The sequence below is a fragment of the Ammospiza nelsoni genome, chromosome Z (assembly GCF_027579445.1).
Source record: "Ammospiza nelsoni isolate bAmmNel1 chromosome Z, bAmmNel1.pri, whole genome shotgun sequence".
NCBI classification, from domain to species: domain Eukaryota; kingdom Metazoa; phylum Chordata; class Aves; order Passeriformes; family Passerellidae; genus Ammospiza; species Ammospiza nelsoni.
The window spans coordinates 35,197,466-35,220,776 of record NC_080669.1 but is presented as its reverse complement, the minus strand read 5'-3'; the positions used below and the strand labels follow the sequence as shown (position 1 = coordinate 35,220,776).

Sequence of the window (23,311 nt, the reverse complement as noted above, 5' to 3'; positions counted from 1 at the left end):
CAGCACATAGAGACAGTCTGGTCCTGTGCCTATAAGATTTCATTCTTAAGCTATGTCTAGACTTCGTGGACCCCTTTTGTTTTAAGGGCTTATGCCAAGGCACTGTCTGAACCAGTGTCCTAAAAGTCTGCCCACCAGAAGTCCAAATTTTGTTGACACCTCTGAGTATTGGAAACTCTTGTGTCGTGGTTTCTGTGCTCAAGATGGCTCCAACCCAGCATCTCCCACCAGCCCTTCTCTGCTTGTAAGCAGCAGATCCAGCAGGGTAGCTCCCCTGGTAGACTCACTTCCCAGCTTCCTCTCTGGTGTTGAATTCTAGCAGACATCTGGCAGGTTAAAATCACCCACAAAAGCAAGGGCTGATAATCATGAAACATCAGCATCACATCATAGAATGGTTCATCCATCTCCTGATCCTGGTTGGATGGTCTTAACAGATTCCCACCAGGATATCTCCCTTTTCAGCCTTCCCCCAGTTGTCACCCACAGGCTCTCTGTACACTCAAAACACTTCCTTCTGTACAGAGCCACCCCACAGCTCTCCTTCCTTGTCCCTTCTGAAGAGCTTGTAGCCATCCAGTGCAGCACTCTGCTCATCCCACCACATTTCTGTCATTGCTTTCCTGCTGCACAGTGGCCTCCAGCTCCTCCTGTTTGTTACCCATATTGTGTGCGTTGATGTAGTTGCATTTCAGCTGGGCTGCTGATTTTACTCCTAAACCTGGCATCCTACTCCCAGGCTCATCTTAGTGAGCCTGGTCTTTTTCCTATCCCCCTGCAAACGTAGTTTAAAGTCCTCTTAACTCATGCCAACTCACGGGCAAGAATTGTTTTGCCCCTTTGAGACAAATGAACCTCATCTGTCCCCAGCAGTCCGGGTATTACATCAATTGCCTCATGGTCAAAAAGGAAAATTCCACTGATGTCACCAGCCTTCAAGCATTGTGTTCATCAGGTGGGTTCTTCTGTTCATTTCAGCATTCTTCCCTGCTACTGATGGGATCAAGGAAAACACCAATGTATGCTCCTGTGCCTTCAACCAGTCATCCTGCAGTCCTTTCTAATTGCTGTAGGACTTCTTTCCTCAACCTTCTAATTGCCAACCTGAACAAACAGAAGTGGGTAATAATCAGGCGTAATAATCCTCTACTGGGTAATAATCCTCTACTGAATCAGTGTAGAGGATCTCACAGAATGACAGAATGGGTCATGTTGGAAGAGACCACAGCAGGTCATCTGGTCCAACCTCCTTGGTCATGTAGGGTCATCCAGAGCACATGGCACTGGATTGTGTCCAGGCAGTTCTTAAATATCTCCAGTGAGGGAGACTCTACAACCTCTTTGGGCAATCTGTGCCAGTGTGTGGTAATCTGCACAGTAAAGAAGTTCTGTTTGGAACTTCCTGTCCATAACTTTCTGCTCTGTGCATCTCACCGTCCACTGATCCAGGCAACACTTGCAAGTTTGCCAGTGAGAATGTTCTGAAAGGCATTATTTAAAGCCTTGTTGGAGTCAAGGTAGACAATAACCACTGCTCTTACCTCATCCATCCGGGTAGTTATAGAAGACATCATGTTGGTCAAGCATGATTCCCCTTAGGTGAATCCATGCTGACTACTCCTTTTTGTCTTTCATGGGCATAGAAGAGATGGCCTCCAGAATGAAGCATTCCATCACCTTTGCAGGGATTGACGTGAGGCTGTCTGGCTGGTAGTTCCTTGGGTTCTCCTCCATTGCCCTGTTTCAAGACTGGGATGACATTTGGTTCCTTCCAGTCCTCAGACATCATTCCTAACCACCACAGCCTTTCAAAGATGACTGTGTGCAGTCAGCTCTCTCAGCATTTATAAATGTATCCTGTCAGGGCCCTCTATATGCATTCCAAGTAGCTTCACCCCACTTACATCTTCAATTTATTTCCTACTTATGTGTGAGTAGTGGCAGAAGCTCTTTATTCATCTATGGAGGTCTCTTGCCCCTTTGCCTGATTTCTTGCTCACATTGGCCTGCATTGGGATGCCAGTTCTTGAGCCTGGAGGAAGTGATTCTTAAATGTCAGCTCCTCTTCCCTGCAGGCCTGTTCCCATAGATTTTCCAAGAGAATTCTCTGAAGTGGCTGAAGTTCTTTCTTCTGAAGTCCATGGATGCAATCTTACTTGCTGCCTTGTTCATTCCTCACCTAATTTGGAACTCCACAATCTCATGATCACTATCCAACCAAAGCTCCCCCCAACCTTCACATCCCCCACAAGGCCTTTGCTGTTAGTGTGATATCAAACAGGTACAACATTCCTTATGAGATCCTCCACTATCCATGACAAGGAGCTGATCAATGCTTTTGAGGAACTTGCTGGGTTGTTCGTGCTTCAGAGTGATGGCTCTGCAGCAGATGTCAGGGTAGGTAAAGTGGAACCAGGGTTTGTGTTTCTGAGGCTGCTTTGTGCTGCATGCCAAAGGCCTCATCCACTTCTTTCTCCTGCTCAGGTGGCCTGTAGCAAACACCCACAACAGTCTCATCCCTATTGGTTGCCCTTTTATCCTGACCCATGAGCTTTTGACTTGCTCATCATCCACCACAAGACAGAGCTTGATACATTCTGGGTGTTTGCTCACATAGAATGTCTCTCCTGAACAGAATATTGCCCTTCATGACAACATTCCAGTCATGTGAGTTATCCCACCACATCTGTGTAATAGCAATTAGGTCTAAGTCCTTTGACTGCACTTCTTGTTTCTCCTGTTTGTTTTCCATATACTGTGTGCATTGGTGCACAGGCACATTATATAAGTATTTTGTTGTGCAAAGGGATGCCCCCTCGTCTGTCTTGTGGTTACATCTTCGGATGCTTATATTCACTGAATGTATTCTCTCTTAAGCCTCCTTTTACTGCTTGAGTGGTCACTGTAGTTCTCCTCTTCCCACACCTTATCTCTGTCAAGCCTGGCCCTGTCCTCATTCCTCTTCAAATCTAGTTTAAAGCTCTTTCAACAAGCCCTGCTCATTCCTGAGCTAAAGCCCTTTTTCCCCTTTGAGACAGGAGAACCCTGTTTGGTGGCAGCAGGCTCAGTGTTCTAAAGCCTGACCCATGATGAGCCAAACCAAAATTCTGATGGTTACACAGAATTGCATTATCAAGGTATTCATCTGCATGATTTACTTGACAGGACAGAAGAGAACACAACTTGTGTCCAAGATCCTGCCTCTTGGTGGTACCTCTTATCTGAGCCCCAGGAAGTCAGCAGACCTGTGGGATGGGTCCAACTGGCATGCTGGGCCCTCAGTTCCCCTCAGAAGAGAGTTGCAACAATTACTTTTCTTTCTGTCTTTCTTAACCTGAAATTGTGATGCATTTGGTTGACTGACTTGCTTTGGGCAACTCCCCAGGTAGACCTTCACCTTCACCATCATTTACTTCACCCTCAGATTCTGTAGCCTCATACCTATTTCCTAAGGTTACCTGTGAAGGCAAAGGAGATGACTCTGCTGTTGCCCCCAGCAGGCACCTGTTTCCATTTCCCCCTTGTCTTTCAGATCCCCTCCTTCTGTCTGATGACAAGAGTGTTGGAGTTCCTCTGACTTGTGCTGAGCTTCCACCTCCTGCATTTCTCTCAGGAATTTTCACCAGTCTGTTTTTCTGTCCAACCCCTTGATACTCTTCAGCCTTTCCACTTCTCTAAGCTCAGCCCCCAGGCTCAATATATCATCCACCTGGTCCCTCTGTACACAATTGTAGTCTCTTCTGCCCTCTGATGCTAATGCCAAGCTCAAACACTCCCTGCAGCTGCAGACTTGAACAGGTGCCTGTTTCTGAGAAGCATGATCTGGTTTGCTGTGCTACTAGCAATGGCTTTTGGCATTATGGAGGTCAGTGTTCTCACTGTTCTCTTATGGAGATCACATGTCTGTTCTTGTGGAGTAGGTGAAAACCACCAGGTGAGCTCTCCTCAGGAGCTGTGGAGGGTCACTCTTTCCTTCTACATGCCCTGCCCACATGAACTGCTGCATCAAATGCTGTGCCACATCCTTCTGACGTGCCATGTCCTGTTTGCCCGCATTTTCACTGTGCTCCAAGTTCTTATGCTCCCTGGAGTCGTTTAAATCTCCCTCGGTTGCTCTGGCAAGGCCCTCACCATGTAGGCCTCACTTAGGTGAGCTCCTGGGTCCTGCCAGGTCTCCCATCTCAGGTTTCCGTGACTCTGGGAGCCCCCTGCCAGGCTTTTTGAGGTATTTTGCCCTGCCAGCTGTAGCCACTGATGCTGCTCTTGTTGCTGCTGTCACTAAATGCCTCTTTAGCTGATGAGGTTGGTTGACTGCTAGTGGACCTATTATCTTGACATTGTGGTTTGAGCAATATCTGACAGTAATAATAATGAATAGGAGCAAGTGAGCCACTGAAGTGAGTTTTGGGGCATGACATGTAATGTAAAGGTCTTGTTATCCTGGCCATAATGCAAGGCAGTACTTAAAAGTCTCTTGATTGCATTTGTTAACATCCCAACTTTGGAAAGCTACCATTTTACTCTTTTTCCTTTATATGGTGGTTCCCTTGCTGTCCCGATTTATATCTGTTTGTCTGTTGTAATGATGATGCCCCTGAAAGTTGTTCTTATTTGATACATGTCACTGCCCATTGACTCAGCACGCAGTAGAAGGAAAAGCGAGTAAAGAAAGCCATCTTTTGTTGAACTTCTTTATTACACATGAACACCAGCAACAATGTGGCAGATGAACAAATGAGGAGGAAAGTAAATTTGTATTCTTCGTAGCACTCTTGCACATGGTAGTGTTAACCAGAAGTTGTACATTTGAGTTTTAAAGATGGTAAAAATCTCATGTTGAATATGTAAGGGGCGAATATAAATTTTGTATTCTTAAATGTGTGATTTTGCCAAAAGTAGTTACATAAAGTATGATAAACATATGCTAAGTGTGGGTGGATTTACATGTGGAGAAAAAGCTTTGTTGCTGTCTTTATGGTTGTAAGCGAGGATATTTTGTTTTGTTTTTTTCCTTATTTGCAGTCAGGTAATTTTTTAAATATTAACCATTTATTTGATTCCTGAAAGGTGTAACTGTTGTGACATCAGCTGTGGTGGAATTGCATTCACCTATGAAAATAAAAACAACACTAAAACTGGACTTCAGATTTGACTCTCTGACTTTAGTGTTGTATAGTCCAAATTCAAAACAGGTAAGTATAATTTTGGTTACAAAGAGTAATCAGCAGCTTTAAGATTGCCTAGAGTTCTCAAAATTCTGAACAAGAATAGCTTAATTTATGACAGAGAAAGTGTGTTCTAGCAATAATAACAAATGTGATGGAAATGAGAGAACAGCTGTTTTATCTAAATTGCTTGGCAGATACTACAGGAAATAGAATAGGCAGTGGTAGCACATAATACATGGCATCTTCTGTCATCTGACTAAAAATCTGATGAAAATTTCTATTAATTTAAAATGTAGTTTGGGAAGAAAAATATGCAGAGGAATGCAATATACTAATTAATTACATGTAGAGATGGGTACATGGACACACACAAAATGGTGGAGAATAATTCTTAAATTTGTCAATAGGAATACATTTATATTCATCTTGGTTTAAACTTACAAAACTTTTCACTAGATTTCTGACTAAAAGTTTGTAAGTTATTGTAAACTTAGGTCTCTCACTTACGTTAACTTGCTTTATAAAGATGGTAGAAGGGCAAAGCTTTGCATTTTGAAAATTTTGTCTTGTATGTGGTTGTGGTTGTTTGTGGTTATCAAGCTAAAGACCCCAACATTTTGAATTATTAGTGGGTTTATTTAATTTATTATTTTTGAAAATATCATCAGTTAGAGTAAAACTGTATATCACACCTATTTATTATTTTTGCTACCCATAATGAAATCTACAAATGTTTCATTTAAACAGGTTAACAGTTTGGATCAGAGAGATGACCTTTTGAAGCTTGCAGAGTTTAAATTAGTTCTCATGTCAGCTGCTCTGAAAATGTTATCAGATGGTTCAATGAATGCTTCAGTCAAACTCGCAAACTGTACATTAGATGATAAGAGACAGTCCATCCAGAAGGCTACACCAAGGTCTTTAATTTTACATAATTTACTGTTTATTTGAGTTAGACAAAGAGTTCATAATGTTTACATTTCATTAGTATTCTCTTAAAACCGCAATTGTTTTAGTGTAGGAGTTCTTAAAGTACTTATTTCTGTGCATGCATGTGTTTCACATGCCTTTTGTTGCACGTCTTTGTGAGAGACCAGTGCTAGATACAAAAAATGAAATAAACTGAACCTTAAATATAAATTTAACAAATGTGCATAGAAAACAATTTCACTTTTCACTTTAATGAAGTTTTAAGTAAGACTGAGATGATGTCTCATGAATAGTAACAAACTTCAGTAAAATGTAGTGCTTTTGATATGTAAACCTGCATACATACATACATACTTACATACATACTTTTGATATGTAAAGGAAATATGATGGTTTGTCTTGTTAAATTGTTAACATCTTAAGTTACCAGTATGGGATTCCAGTTAGTTTTAAAGTTACAAAAATTTAGTGCTGCTGTTTTTATTAGTCATGTTCCAAAATTATTTGCATTGCTTTTTAAATTCAGTCTTCTTAATGTATTGCATCTGGAATGGGAATCTTGAGTGTTTTTCAGTATTTGTGGCTGGCTTTTCATTGTTTCCTTAAACACCTCCTTAATTGTGTTTCAGAATGGTGGAAATGAAACATGGATTTGAAAAAAAAGTTATGGTGGATGTAAACTACAAACAGGGGAGAGATGGCACTGCTCTTGATGTTATTGTTCAAGAGATCTACCTTTGTGCAAGCATGGAGTTTCTACTTACTGTAGCAGATATATTTCTAAAGGCTAATGCAGAAAGTGCTGCACAAAGAAATCTCAAACAGCAGTCATTACCTGTAAAGGACCAAGGTATATACCAGTATACACCTTGAAATAGTTTAAAATCTGCATTTGAATATCAGCTCAGTTTTGATATTGTTATATGTAAAAAATACAGTACTCCTTTTATGCTATTTCCTATGTATAGGAAATATGTATATTATATTATATGTATAGAATGGCTTGTAACCATTGATGTTTCTTTCTTTGCATCATGGAAATAGATTAATGACGTTTAGTATTTCTTTCCAAATGAAGTCTTGTCTTACTAGAGAAAGAGGATACCTAAAATGTACGTTTAAAATATAATGGGATTAATAGAGAAGCATATTATATATTGTGCTTACATGTGGAATTGGCCTGCCTGATATTGCTGCCTGAAAATGTCATTTCAGTTGTCCACTGATGTGCATTTCTTCCTACATCAGAAAACAGATTTTTAGCTTGAGTACCTGACAACAAAAATTGGTCAATTAGAGCATCAGAGCAGGAAATACTCTTTTTATGCTTCCAGGCCTCAGGTAGTTGTCATCAGAGACCAAAGCAAGTCCCTGGTTTTTTGGTGGTGTTTTCCTGTGCTCTAAATATTGTAGTTGTGTTGCTGTCAGCTAGGCCTTTTGTGATTATTTGCAGATGCTCAAAGTCTGAACAGAAAGGAAGTCTTATATGAAAGTGTATTTTTATTGCAAGTGTTTACATTAGTCATCAGTAATGCTGCGTTATTCTCCCGTGGAAAAATGAGCTACTCCAGAGAGCAGAAAATGTGCCCAGCATTTTTGTAAAACTCTTATCAGAGTTGGCAGATGTAGGTATGGAGTGAAGCTGATACATTTATTAATGTCAGAGATAGTAACAGTGGTGATACTTGTCATTTTCATTCAACAGTGGTTATCCTTTTCATTTTGACAGAGAAACTTTGTGGAGTCTTCTGTTGTATCTAAGAGCAATTAGATGTTAAGTGGTTTTGTGTCTGCAATGAAGAGGCTAGAAATGGCTGTTGCCCTGAATAGTCAGTGCCTCCCTATAAGTTACAAGAATTATATAATTATTGTAATTATTGTTATTAATTATAAAATTAATTATATTAATAATTAAATCAACAAGAAAATAATTGAGATTTAATCTTTGAACAAGTAAACTAATGTTATTTATATTTCTGAAGCATCTGTGCAGCCTGTATCTACAATGGAAATGAACATTGTTGTTAAAAATCCAGAGATTGTGTTTGTGGCTGATTTAACTAGAAGTGATGCTCCTGCATTGGTGGTTACAACACAGTGTGAGGTCTTCATTAAAAATAGCCCTGAAAGATACAACATGACAGCTGCTGTTAGAGAAATACAGATAAAAGCATGCCCATTTCTTCCAGAAGAAAGGAAAGGGAGCATTACTACGGTGAGTTTGCAACCATGCTGTGTGTTTAAAAGGTGCCATGTAACTTAAAAGGTGCTGTGTAACTAAAATACAGATAATTTCTGCAATGTTCATCGTTAAAATGTATACTACAATATAGTACTATAGATTTACAGTATGAGTAAAATTTTGTGGCTAACATTTTGTTGATTTTATTCTCTTTTGTCTGATATACACCTAAAGCATTGTCTTGATCTATGGCATTGGGGTTTGCTTTGTATGACAAGCTACAATGCAGAGCCCCAAGGAGTATAATGTTATCTTTCATTTCACATGTAAGCCAAATAAATACAATTTTGTAAGCATATGCTATGTCAAATGCCGTAAAATAAATTTGGAGTGCTGTCAGTCTAAAACTTTGTATTAAAGAGAATATGTAAGAGAATAACGGTGTCAGGAAAAAAAGAGGGAAGTGCATATTCAGAATCATGTACTTACTGTATGCTGTTCATAAATTCCTTTATGTTTAGGTCTGTAGATCTGTTATAGTAAAGCTGCCTATTTATATTTGGCAACAGAATCAGACTTGTTAGTTACTGACCAGGTGAAAGTCGCACTGACTCCTGGAGCTTCTTGCAGCTTTCCTGACTCTACAGCAGACTGTTCCTCAATTAACTCTGTGATGATATCATTGCATTAAAGAAAAAAATTGAAATTGGCTGTATATACAACAGTTACTCGTGTTCTCAGACCACAGAGGAATTTTGAAGAGCAAAACTTTTCAGCTCTCTGTATTGCCTGCTTACTTATGGAGTAATGTAGGAAAGACCAAAGCTGTAAGCAGAAAGAACTGGATCTTCCTTTTCATCTGAGTTTCAGGTAGAATCATAGCACCTCAGTTTACTCCTTGGGTTTACCCAGTCTTTAATTCCACTAAAATGTTTATGTAGTCATTTCGGAAGTGATGCACTAGCATTGATAGCCACAATACAAAATTGTTCGACTTCTGGTTTTGTGGCAGGCAAACGTGGCATAAATGTTACTTTCTTTGTAGAAAGCTATTGGGCATGAAATCTTCCCTCTTACGGGAATATCTTCTGATAGAATCTCTTATCTCAGACTGTAGAAACAGGGAAAAAGATCTGAATCTGACAGAATGCTTGTGTTATAGATAGGGAAAAATACTTCAGAGGACACTAGTTTCAGTGCCTTAATACCTTCCTTGAAAGATTCAGAATGTTTTTGAGAAAAATCAAAAAAACCACCCAAAAAAACCTAGGTAGGAGCATAACTGCTCGTTTTGAAAGTGTGTGTAAGCAAACCTCTGAACCCAGGCTTTTCTGTAAACAATCTAATTTTACTCTGGGAAAGTACACTAGTTTGGAAGCAAGCCACCAGGAGATCCCAAGTCAGAAATACAATTTAATAGGAGAATTAAAATACATTTAATAATGCAGAAACACTGATGGAGACAGAATATAACCTGACAACTGTTAGGGTATTGGTAGCAGTCTGATTAATTGGTGGCTGCAATCCTGTTGGTGTGTCAGATGTGGTTCTGTTGAAGGCAGTGATCCTGTAGAAGGGTTTGATCTTCCTCTGAAGGTCCTGTGGTGGCTATGGAGCTCTTGGCCTCTGAGAATCCAGTAGCCATTTGTGATGTTCAAACCTCAGATTGTATCCAGGTAGAAATGCTTGGCTCCTCTCCCTGGGCACAGCATCTCACAGTGGGATGATGTGATTTTATCAGTCATGCAATGAGGCTTGATGGCCCATTAGGAGAATTTATCTCTCTCCCCCTGCCCTCCACCCCAGAGAGATGAGTCGTGGAGGAGATAAAGAACACTGTCCCACCTGGTTTTAACAGCTTATGAAGATGGTGATAGAGTACATACCTTTGGATACATCTTACATTGTAATGTAAGACAGAAAGCAATTAGGTTGGATGAATTCATCCTTTTGATGACAAAATCATCAAAACTGAAAGAGACCTTCAGGATCATTTGATCGAACTCTCAACCCAGCACTACCATAGTCACCTCTAAACCATATCCCTTAGTGTCATGTCCAGATGCCGAATAGGGAAACTAACCTCCAGATTTAAAATAGCATGAATGATGAGGGTTTTTTTGTGTATTTCTCATATGTGTGTTGGTCTAAAGAGAAATCTGTTATTTTTCATTCCTGAATGTAATACAGAGAAAGAAAACAAGGTAATTCGAGCAGTAGGGTAAAAACAATATTATGGACAAAAACTTCTGTTAGATCAAACTTATTTGGGAAAAGTGTGGTTAGACTAATTCAGGGTACATCTATGCCTCCAGCATCTGATTCAGATATGGACAGAGATGTCAGAAAAGATTGCTGCATCAATATGGTTTGAAATTATAGTTTTTGAAAGACTGACCATCTCAGATGGGGATTTGAGAGCAAATTTTCCTGTCTGCACAGTGTCAGTATAGTCTAATTGCCTCTGAGTCCTCTATTAATAACATTGCGTTGGTTTTGTTTATAGCATACCTCTAATTTGGTAAACTTTGGCAAGTGAAAATGTTCAGGGACTGATTGCAAAACAAAGTTGGAACTGAGTGATCGTGTTTCAAATGTCTGTATTGTTATTCAGGAAAACTGTAACTGTGTCATTGCTGCATTGCAATTGAAAAACGGGTTTTCCTCAGAAGTCAGAGACATGATGATGCAGGGCATTGAAGGTATCAGAAGGCTTTACCCTAAGAATGGGTTTACTGAAGTGTAATGTATTTTATTGTAGTTGACGTTTCAGACTTTAATGATTGAGAATGGCTGAGGTGATGCTTCTGGATACTTGTTTTTTCTTTCATCATGTTACTAACGTTCAGATTTCTCTTAATTTTGAAAAACCAAATATGGGTAAGTTTTCTTTCAGTAAAAAGGAAGAAAACCTTTCATTAATATAAAAAACTTTTTTATGTATGATTTCAAAGCAAGTTTATAAAAATATTTTTCTCTATATATGACATATATTTTTACTTTATTGTATAGGTATTGCAGCCTTGTGACTTCTTCTTTGAAATGAAACAGTCAGGTACTAGTCCACAAACAGCTGATCTAACCATTAAATCTCTAACAATAGAAGTAAGTAGACTTGTGTTATGTTTTTAATTTTCTACTTCCCACTAAGCAGGCTATGAAGTTGCTTCAGGAATGACTGAAGTGGGGAATTGTTCCTGTACTTCATTGGGTCACTTACCTGTTGAGCATGTCAAAATGAATAAAATTGAAAATAAACAACTGTGTCACTATGCTTCAGTTTTGAATCAGTGTTTTATTAAATGCCTGGTGTGCAGAGAAAAGTTTTGAAGTGTTCAGATAAATCATTGAATGAAGTAGTTTAGAAAGCCTCAATCTGGAAATAAGGCAGGGATAGCAAATGTGAAAAGATTGAACTATTGCTTGTGGAAGGGAAGTATGTTCAAATGAGAGTCCTGTAGAAAATGGAAGTGTTTTGTTATTGTAACATACTTATATTTTTGTGTCTGAATCTAGCTATTTCTGTACTAGATTCTCATTTCCAGTTATTCCAATTTCTTTTTTGCAGGTTTCACCAATAATCATAAACACAGTAATTACTATTACATCAGCGCTTTATCAAACTACAGAAACAACGAAAGAAGAGATTAGTCAAATTCCTCCTGACTTGTGGAATAAGAAAGATATAAAAAATCTGAAAATGTGGTTTCTTGAAGAGACTAATGAAAATGGAGATAAAAATCCTAAGACTGAACTAGTTCCCACAGGAGAGTCATTGAAACTTAATATAGAATCTGTTTTTATAACACTTGAAGCTGGGGTTGGGCACAGAACAGTGCCAATGCTTTTAGCCAAGTCCTCGTTTGTTGGAGAAGTCAAGAACTGGAGTACTCTAATCAACCTACATTCTCGCCTTGAGCTAGAGGTAAGGAATCCTACATAAAGAAACAGAAGTTTTCCTAGGATGCTAAACCTTATTGTCTAAATCTTACATGCAAGTTATTTAGACAATAAAAGAAAAATAACCCAAATATTTGGTGACTAAACTCCTGCAAATATGTGTTGTGGGAGCATGATGGGAATGAGGGGTTAAGATAGCAAAGTTAGAATGAAAATCTAATGCATTAGATGTAATGTTAATTAATGGCACAGTAATTGGTGTTATGCAGCCTCACATTTACACTCTTTGCAAGTTCTTAAAGACCTGTTGCATCAGTGTTAAATGTTGGAATGGCAGCTGGCTAAAAGTCTCTAATAATCTTCAGTTAATGTTACAGTAGAATATATAATGTGTTGTTTCTATAAAACAGTTTTGTTCATAAAACATCCAAATGGACTCATATTTGGAAATTAGTAACAAAATTCAGTGATTGTTGTAGGTAGATTCTTCCTTATTTGTAGTATTTTTGAATTCCAGTGCACCTACCATTTAAGCCGAAATTGTATTTTAAGTGGCACAATTTTTATCACTTATTTGAAAGGACTTTGCAGTAGAAACTTAGCTGCCTCATTTATTTTTCTAATGCATTTGTTTCATCTTAAGGTAACTGCTGAAAGCGCAATCTGATTATTAATATTTTAGATTACCAAAATAATTAATATACTGTAAATCAGAATTTTTTATTTAAGTTTTGCTTTCTGGATTTTGACAGGTACATTATTTTAATGAGATGTTTGGTGTGTGGGAACCTTTGCTTGAACCACTAGAAGTTGAGAAGACTGACTTATTCAGGCCCTGGACTCTTGAAATCAAGGTATAGTTTCAGAGCTGAGCTCAGATATCACATTATGATACCTTAAAAAAAACAAAATCCTTTCATTTCTGAGACTCATCTAACAATTTTATTCCTTGTTGGTTACTGGGAGTTTTTTCCCAAATAGTAAGTGAAACCACTTCTTATATGAGGAAAGATCCAGACACTCAGATCTGTTAAATATTGTCTTTCAAGTGGCAAAATTTTATTCTAGTTGCATAAGGTAATCTTAACAGCTTTATATCAGTTTGTCCTATTAGGCCATATGCTAATGATGCATTCAGTTATTTTGGAAAGACAAGCCACTGCTCTTGTTCCACAGTAGTAGTATAGCAAAATTGTATTGGAAAAACTGATAGCTGTTGATTAGCACATAGAGTACTGTGGGAGTAGTGTTCTTACCACCTAATTTTCATCTTCCATAGAAACAGTCAAGATTCTGGTCTCAAACTAGATAAGGCTTTATCAAAGAATGGGAAGTACCTTTTATTTTCCTCCTTCCGTCTTAACTGTTTCATTTCATTGTTTCCTGAATTTTTCAAAATTGTTCAAGTATTTTTAACCTGAGAGGTTGCACAGAACTGAAGATCTACCCTTTTCCTAGGACTATCATTATCAAAAACTTTCTACAGTGATAGCCTCAGGAGGATAAAGACTATGGACTGAGATACTGCAGTTAAGAAACTGCTATTAGAAATACCCCCGACAATTTTCCAGAGAGGTACAAGGCATAATACAGGAAAGAGGTAAAAGATAATGAGTCAAACCTCATGTCTTCTCACCTCACCCTGATATGAAATAAAGCATTTGGAAATACATAATTTCCAGAAGTGTTGAAGGCTAGAGAAACATATTCCATCAGAGCTTTTTATTTTTTCTTTCAATCAAATGAAAACAAATAGGTATTTGATTTATGGAAATACAAAAAGACTAAATTTGCAGACTGTTTTAACACTAGGAAGGCAATTATGTGTAACATTTTACACAGTGTTGCTCAAGAGGTTGAGATAAATGTTTTCAGTATTTACTGCATACGTTAGTAGTTAGTATGTATTTTCTTTACTTTGGAATAATCATAAATTTTGTTACTCTTACTTGAATTTCATTGACATCCTGAGTATATAAGTTGTCTCTTGTCTTCTTCTCTCCCTCTTTGATTTTATTTGAGAATAAAAACATAAACAACAAAAAAGGGAAACTGTGGCAGGACATAGAAATGGGAAAGGGAGACATAGAAAGTCTTGAGGTGAAACTTTCTTCTACAGAATTAGTGGTCAGATAAGAATTCTTTAAACATCTCCTTTCAGATGAAGAAGGCTAAAAAAGTGCTGTTTGAATCAGATGATGAAGAAGAAGAGAACTACAAAGTTCCAGAATATAAAACAGTAATAAATGTTTCCTCAAAAGACCAGCTGAACATTACACTGTCCAAGTTAGGACTGCAAATGTTGAGTAACTTGGGCACGGTAAGAAAGATTTCTTAACTATGTGGTGTTGGAGCTGCTAGATGAATACTTGCAGAGATCATCTTGGTGAAGTCTTACTCAGTGTGTTTATGTTTTGTATTGATTCTTTGCTTTCTAGGCATTTGCTGAAGCAGCCAGTCAAACTTCAGACATCTTCAAAAAAGAACGAGCACCATTTGTAATAATAAATTCTTTAGGAGTTCCCATCACGGTCTCGCCTAGTGATTCCTTTAGTGTCCTTAATGTTGAATTTGGATCAAAAATATTTCATTTAGAAGACAAAGAGAGTTTAAATATGGATTTTGTCAGAAGTAGAAGTGAGAGTGACCAGTTCACAGCAATGACAACACTGAGTAGCAAGAGATTTTACATTCAGATATGTAAGTTCTAAAGTTCATACATTTTCTGTTTTTGTAAATGTTTATCATTCTTAATACAGTGTCTTGTACAGGTCAATAAATTTTGGAGGACAACATAACATGAAAGGAGTGTCTCTTTGAATTCTACATGCATGGCAGTATTTGAAATCCTGCTTTAGGTTTTACAGCTTAAAGTTATATATATAATCATACTTGTTAATTTATGCAGCATAGTTTTTTTCTGCTGTGATAAATTATTTATGTAATAATATTTATTGAGTCAGATATTTGTTTGCATTTATATTTTATTGCAGGATTCAGCTGCTGAAAATAATTTTTGTTTTAAAATTGAGTTCTGTATATATGTGTATTTATGGAAGTTACTCTTAAAATGGATGTTTTTTAAAAAAGATTGTTTTAAATAATTTTAAACACCCATAGCTAAAGCTAAAATTAAAATTCAGCTATTTTTAATGGTGTATTTGTTTAAAATTGATTTATTGTAGCAATTGGCAATTTTTCAAACTTGACCATTTGATGAATTGTTTTTACAATATAATACCTGTACCTTGTTAATAAGCTATTATATCTTTTAAACATTTCCTGTGAGGCACTAATTTTATTTGCAGTAGCAAAACCCACTTAAATATTTGAGTGATAGACTCATTTACTCTCTTCCTAGTGGCAAGAAAAGAATCTTTGCTGTTTCCTTAGTAACACTGCAAGGGCAGCGTATTAAGAGTGCTGATTGTACTTTTTTGTCAGGCAGGTGGTTTTTTTATTCTTTAGGTTGAATGACACAGAAACTTCTATTGAATACACATTTTTGTCTTTCAATTCTTTCTTTATGCTCCTTTTGAGCATTTAATGTCTCTTCTTGTAAATTCTAGGTCCACATAATCATTCTGCTGTGGAAAAGATTCCGTTGACTAAAGTGGGTCGATGTATTTACAAAGTGAGACACGAGGAATCAGGTGTTGAAAGATCCATCGTCAGTCAAATTGACACTGTTGAAGGAAGCAAGATGATAACTATACGTTCCCCTATTCAGGTCATTATATATCCATCCATTTAATTTTTTAATGAATGAAAAGAATCCTGTAGTCTTTAAATAAACATTGAAAAAATATACTTTAAAACTTCTCTGAATGGTCCATATAACTCTGCTTTTTGTTTGATTTTTCAAGAATAAAAACCATTTTTAAAGTGACAGATGGACTGGTAGACATCAATCAGACTTTGGGTCAGGACAATTAATTAATAATTTTAACTAATACTGACTGTAATTTTGGTCTTGAACTATTTGTTTTGTATGAACTAATCAAACTTCATTTAATCTCACCTTGGTTCCACAGGTTATGCTTCAGTCAGGTTATTTCATTTTCTTCATCCTGTACCATTGATATGTTATTTTCAAATTTAGTACAGTGTCAGTTGAAAAGTGAGACCTTTAGGTATATATGTTTTTTGATTGCATAGTATTTTTGAAAGACATTATATGGTTTATAGCTACAGTGATAAATTAGATACTGCAGTTCTATAGAGATAGTGTTCTTGTTACATTTCGATTGCTTTTTTTCACTCAAAATGGTTCATGACTTGGTTAGTAACAAAATTAACTATTATTTTCTAATTTTTTTTTTTTTCCTAGGAGCTAATTAAATTAACCCTAAAATAAATAAAAATAAATAAATTGCAAGAAAGATAACTAAGTGTCCTGGAATGGACATTAAGGATTTAACCTGAAACTTCTAACTTCCCTTACACTTCCACTGTATGGATTTTTGAACCTTGTATCTATTATATTTTTAGGACACCACTGTTTGGAAAGTTACCATATAGCTGGGATTTACTTTCCTTTGGTTTTTTGGAGTCTTGTGTTTCTCCTTGAAAAGCTTTTTGCAGTTAACATATCTATTTCATAAATAAAATATAGCATTGAACTGCACAACCAGGTAATTTTAAAATATTTGCTGTTTTAGAGGCAGTTCTTCTGAAATACTGACCTTGAATGGTATATGGGTAAGATGAAAAACAAGACTTCCCAGACTTGCTTTGTTAAGCTCAAAATACTTTGTCTTTACAGTTTTTCCTAATGTGTGTTGCTGGATTTTTATTTTACACAGATAAGGAATCACTTTTCAATCCCTTTAAATGTTTTTGAAGAAGGAAGATGTTTAGGGACTGCTTCACCAGCAAATGAATTCAACATACCTTTTTCTTCTTACAGGTATTTTATTGTATTTTTCTCTTATTGTAGAATATGTCTCTACATTTTTGATTATTGTATCTATACAATTATGCTAAAAAATTTGTTTACCCTTGCTACCTAATGCTGAAATAATACTGTGCTGTCATTGTTAGGTAGGATCTTTTCAGGGCATGTAGTATAAGTTAAACAGAGTACTATTTAATTGTTGAATTGGAAGGATTTTGAAATCAAATTTTATGAATAAGTTAAATTAGCTAAGCTACTTTAAAAATCTGAGCTCATGTACTTTTGGAACACAGTGATTGCAGTCTTAGTGGGTGATGTTTGGTGATTAATGCAGCTTTTTTGTTTTATCTGAAAAGGCTTCTTTTAATTTTTTTCATATTTTCTTGATAATTCTTCTTCTTGATAATCTCTTACTCTGACGTAAGAGATTAAAAGCTATACATTTAGACTCTATCAAAGACGTAAAAAAGACTCATCAACCTTAGAAAAACTTGGCATATAGCATAACTATGTTACTATCACAAGCTAATAACAAATTTGCAACGAGTTTGAATGTAAACTTTAGTTGAACTGTAACAAAGTTTTATGTAGGTAGGTTTGCTTTGATGGATTTTTTTTATGGTTGCAGAGACTTTTCCTTCTGTTTTCTTCCAAACACTCTCCTCGTTTTTAATAGTGAAAGCTATATATCTCCTTTATTACTTATGTTGTACTGTAGATTCATTAATTCTTTGATATTTCTAACCATCTGTATGAGATTTAGTGATGTTCTGATTCCTTGCACAGATGAGTTCCACTAGGCAGTCAGGAAATGGGTTAAAACTGTTCAGAGCAGTTGTATTATATTAAAGCCATTGCCTTATAAAAGCCATGTGTGTAAATAATCCATGAACTAACTTGGTGCTTTATATGACTGAAAAGAAGGGCACTTTCTGTGCCTTGGTTTTAGGAGTAAGTTGTTGATCCCGGCCTTAAGCTTGGAACCGGAACAGAACAGCACCTGTAAGGAAATTCAGGTCTCTTCATAAGATTCTCCAATAACCCTTTCTTTGTAAGGAAAGCATGTGGAGGTATGGAACAAAAAACCCAACTGTTAAAATAGTATGAGATTTTGGGAGCCAGTCCATCATTTGATTCCTCCTTTAATCAAGATAGAGGCAGGCAATGAACTACTGCTAGAAATCTTCTTAAATACAAATAATACTAGAATGTCCCTGTTGCACAGTACTTTTTTATAATTGAAACATTCAGTCACATGTTAAGTGTTTAAAAATGTTTTCATTTACAGATCCGTACTGAGTTTGCAACCACTAGCCAATGAAAATGGAGTGGGTGCAGAATTTGATATGTGTGAAGGAATTACTTTTGATGAAATTATGAAAAATGTTGACAGTTTATTGCAAAGGAAATGCCAATCTGTGAAGTCAACTAACCACTCACTTATCATCAATATTGTTCCTGTAAAAGATGCATTGACCACTTCATTAGGTGCAGAAGATGAATGGGATTTTCCATATGTTGTTCATTTATGGCCTTCTGTTCTTCTCCGCAATCTTCTTCCTTACCAAATAACTTACTCTGTAGAGGTAATTGTATAATGCTTGAATTTTAGTGATGTTTCCCACTTAAAATGTGAAAGCTATTTGAAATGGAGATTAGAACAAAGGGGTTCTGATGGAGTATTTTTTAAGCAAAATCTTATAAAGGCAAGTCTTATATAGTCTAATAAAGTCTATATTTCCCGAATTGAAATATCACAGAATGTGAAATGTGGTGTTATTAAGCCATACTTTAGATATATATGCAAAAGAAAACTTAACACTGTACAAGTTGAGCCCTGTGAGAGTCGCTCAAGTGCAACTTCAGCCTAATTAAATAGTGCAGCTTTTTCTGTGAAAAATGTCTCGGGTGAATCACCCTATGTTAGCATTTTATGTGCAGTCAGTGTTTCAGCAGTAGCATACTTTTCTCAGACCTGCCTTTTTGCCAGGTTTTGGCTTGAACTGCAGCTTACTGCTGGACTTCAAATTATTTCCAGGTGAAATTAAACAATTAGGTGCACTTAGACTGTTAATAGGCATTCTTTCCAGTGCCAGATGAGAGACAAACTTGAGTAAAATACCTAAAACATGCAGTGTAGACAGATTCCTCAACACTGTAGGTTTCATTGTATGGATCTGGATTGTGTCCCACTTCTTATTGATGTTGCTTGGGATAATGGAAATACAGTTGGGAGACAGATTTTTTTTTTCAGATGATCTTATTATTTAGTATTTGAACTCAAGTAGTAATGGTAAAACACTAATAGTAATACTTCACCACAAGTAAATAATAATTTAATAAAAAAAAAAATTACTAGGACTGGAGCCTGTAGCTTATACCATATGTGTGGAAGTAACAAGCTCTGTATGTCTTTTACAAATTTAAATTTACTGAAGAAAATACTGTGTTGAGGAAATTTGTCATGTAAGAATAGTTGTGTGTTTGAATTTGATGACAGATGGGCTTTTTGATGTTGAATATTGATGACCATGCATTAAGGTTCTCTTTGCAAAGTACTGTTTTAAGGCAGATGTTCAGGAAAATAGCATAGTTAAGTAGTGCAAAACGTTTTTAAAAATTGTGCCTAAATAGCTTGCATCCTAATTTTTAGAGCTAATTAAAAACTAAAAGTTTATATTAATTTTGTGTATGATTCATGAAAATGTATCCTGTTTGGTGTCTGGTTGTCTTTTTAAGGGAAATGGGAACAAATATGACACTCTACAAGAAGGATGTTCTGCCCAGATTCATAATGCAGTCTTGGACCAAACAAAACTAGGTTTGCAGTTGCTTAACTATCTTGATCAAGACTGGAGAAGCGAGTATCTTATAAAAAGCAATCTACCTGATATCAGCTTCACAACATTTCAGTGTGTCACAGAGCTGGATAAGACTGAGCTGGATATTGCTGTTCACGTGACCTACACAACTGGGCAGATGGTAATACAAATTCACAGTCCCTACTGGATGGTGAATAAAACTGGTCGAATGTTACAATACAAAGCAGATGGTATTCACCGCAAGCATCCTCCAGATTACAAGAAGCCCCTCCTTTTTTCTTTCCAGCCTAAAAACTTCCTTCAAAATAACAAGGTATTGTATTTTGCAAACCTCACAGCTGTATACTCCCTTATGTTGCTGTATGAAAGCATTTTTACACTTTAAAATGTGTTTACTCTATCCTGTGCTCTGTAAAAGGCACGAAACCTATAATATCTCTGTCTAAAAACAGTGTTCTAAATAAGCATGCAGTCCAATATGCTTGAGATAGGAAATTTACATTATCAGAGGTATTGTTAAGGAAGAGATCCTCACTTTGAAAGAAGTAGTTCACAGAGAAGTTGTTTTCTAAATAAAACAAATTCCTTTTACATTTAAACTGCATCAGTAAAGGTTCTTATTCCAAATAAGTCAGAGAAATTGTGTAGGAAATGTAAAGCTGCGGTACTGGAGCAATGAAGGCTACATGGAAAATTAATACTTGCAGTGGTGGTTGGTAGATTGGTTCTGGGTACGTAGAATGCTAAGGTTAAGTTCACCATTTGAGTTTCCCTAGTTTTTGAATTATGAATATTACTGATGAATGAATGATATGAAAGAGATTACAAGAGTGCATTGATTTTCCTTTGAAATTTTAATTATGATGGTTTTTAAAGAATCCTTATCTGATTGCTTCCTCTGAATTGTGTTATACTTACAACACTTCTTCCACATGGGTTATAACTAAGCATGGTAGAAAATACATCTATGAGATGATACTGGCAGTTGTTATGTCTTGATTTCTTAATAGAAACACCAGTATTTCCATTTATCTTTATGCATAATTTATATATGTAATTTTAAATGTTGTCAGTGACTTGTAAACTGAAAATTAATTCCGGGTGCTTCTTCACAGGCGCAGCTTCGGGTAACTGACAGTGAACTGTCTGATCCATTTTCACTGGACACTGTTGGAAGTCATGGTTCTGTGAAATGCAAGAGTCATAAAAAGGAATATCAAGTGAGTTAAATTTATCTTTCAAATTAATTATTTTCAGGAGATACAAAGGTGGTTTAAAAAGTGTACTTAAAATAATGTCCTTCTGTTCACAGGTTGGTATCACCATAAATAATAGCAGTTTCAATATTACCAGAATTGTAACCTTCACTCCATTTTTTATGATTTCAAATAGAAGTAATTACACTTTGGAAGTAGCTGAAGAGGGCAAGGAAAAGTGGATTCCCATTGTTTTGCAACAGGTAAACTTACAATGGAACCTATTCCAAGTTGTTTCACTAAGGTGAAAAAGCTGGTTTGAACACTCTCTCTCTCTCTAATGGAAAATGTGAGCCATATATAGTGTTCCATGACAATGCTTGACTATACCATGCCTTTTCAATAAATGATCTGTATCCTTTACCATTTCTCAGTATTCAATTAGGACATACTGTAGAGGTGGTTTACATTGTAATTGGAATTTTTTATTCAGTCACTTTGTATCATAAATAGTCTGAGAAAAAGACCTCTCCTATATTATATTATTACTGTATTATCCCTCTGCAGTGGCAGTGGAGCTTCTGTTCAGTTTAGCAGTGGTATGTGGTAGAATATTTTGGTTGATCTGGTATGCATGAAGCCACCTAGGTATGGGGAGAAATTCCCTCATGTGATTCAGTCCAGAGTGATCCAAATGGTTCTTCTGGGTCGAGTCTCACTTCTGCTACTAAGTGCTCAATTCATACTTCCTAGAAAGAGATCCCTGACCCTCAGGCCAAGTGGTGTGAAAATGGGTTTAGGGTTCTTGTCTGTGCTGCAGAGACTTTGCAGACTTCGTGTGCATCTTGGTGGTTTGCACTGCAGTATCACACAATTTGTTTTATGTGTTTTTGGGTCTTGGGGCCATCATGCCTTCCTGCAGGACATGTAGGAAAAGCAGTGCTTGTTTGGAGGTTTCTTAATGCTGTAAGTGATCTGTAGTGCCTTCTGGGAAGAGTGAATCCTTCCCCTTCCCTAGAGCCTTATCCAAAACAGTTTAGCCTAAAAAATAGTGTGGTTGAAGGCCCAGTTAATTTCCTTTAGAATCCTAGAAATACAGGATTGTTAGGCTTGGAAAAGATTTCTTAAGATAATGTATCAAGTCCACCCACAAACCTGGCACTACCATAAAAAAATCACCACAAAAATAAATCCCCAAATGCCACATCCACAATTTTTTTAACGCTTCCAGTAATGGTGATTCCACCACTTCCCTGGGCAGCCTATTCTAATGCCAGACTTTCCTTTTAGTGAAGAAATTTTTCCTCATAGTCACTTCAAATGTCCTCTAGTGCCATCTGAGGCTGTTTCCTTTACTTTTACTCAACAATGGACTGTTTGTCATACGCCTGCCTGTTCGTTCTATTTCTTAATATTCTTATGTTCCTCTGAATCAAGGTTTTTTGCTTGGCCTTACATAGTTTTTGTGTTGTTTACATGTATGATTCCTCCTCTAGTTTATTGATAAAGGTCTGAAATGACTGCATCACTATAGCGGTGTATGTGTAGTAGTATAGGCAACTTCATATCTAATTTCTTACTCTTGGGAAATATAGTCAGATGGTATTACTTCTTGTTTTGTGGTTTATATTTGATATATCTTTGCTATTAGAATGAGCTAAAATATTTGCAAAAAGTTCTGAAATTTCTGCAAAAACTACTCAAAGGTAGTAGTTTTGGTAGTTGAAATACCTTCTGCATGTATCATCCCTAGGTTTCCATGTTGGCTGTTTTATTTGTATGCTTACAGGATTTTCTCACTTGTCCCACAAATGTCAGTGTTTCTTAGGTGTTTCATAATCGTACTGATTAAATCTTAGTCTTCTTTCATTAATAAAGTATCCAGGGAAGACTAAGATCCTGAGTGATCTTAGGATCACTCCTAAAAACTTCTGAAAAGTTAGATATGGCAGTTTACCAAATAGAGGTGTACTAGTCAACAGAAGAATTTGTATCCCCTTCTAAACCTGTTTTTGCATTGTGTCGATATTTTTCCCTTTGATAGGAGGTCTCTAAAAATCCATGTTGTGACAACCTTGGTCTGCTCTTTTGTAGGGTTGTTCTTTTGTAATTCAGTTGCCTCATACAATATCCAATAGTTCATCTCTTCTAAATGTAGGTAGTATCAAGCCTCTGTTCGTCTGTCTTTAATCTGTCTCTGTTCTTAATCCAGAACA

At 36.6% G+C, this 23,311-nt stretch overlaps 1 protein-coding gene across 3 annotated transcripts in view; it reads left to right on the top strand.

Moving 5' to 3' along the window:
* Positions 1-23,311, top strand: part of VPS13A (vacuolar protein sorting 13 homolog A) — a 107,459-nt gene that overhangs the window by 50,676 nt on the left and 33,472 nt on the right. For all 3 annotated transcript variants that reach the window (XM_059492794.1, XM_059492793.1, XM_059492795.1), the window contains exons 36-50: positions 5,068-5,192; positions 5,916-6,085; positions 6,728-6,948; positions 8,081-8,313; positions 11,293-11,385; positions 11,849-12,205; positions 12,933-13,034; positions 14,342-14,500; positions 14,619-14,880; positions 15,750-15,910; positions 16,986-17,089; positions 18,366-18,663; positions 19,817-20,212; positions 21,015-21,119; positions 21,212-21,358. In XM_059492794.1, coding sequence (XP_059348777.1) covers positions 5,068-5,192; positions 5,916-6,085; positions 6,728-6,948; positions 8,081-8,313; positions 11,293-11,385; positions 11,849-12,205; positions 12,933-13,034; positions 14,342-14,500; positions 14,619-14,880; positions 15,750-15,910; positions 16,986-17,089; positions 18,366-18,663; positions 19,817-20,212; positions 21,015-21,119; positions 21,212-21,358 — 2,933 coding nt within the window. The remainder of the gene's footprint in view (positions 1-5,067; positions 5,193-5,915; positions 6,086-6,727; positions 6,949-8,080; positions 8,314-11,292; positions 11,386-11,848; positions 12,206-12,932; positions 13,035-14,341; positions 14,501-14,618; positions 14,881-15,749; positions 15,911-16,985; positions 17,090-18,365; positions 18,664-19,816; positions 20,213-21,014; positions 21,120-21,211; positions 21,359-23,311) is intronic.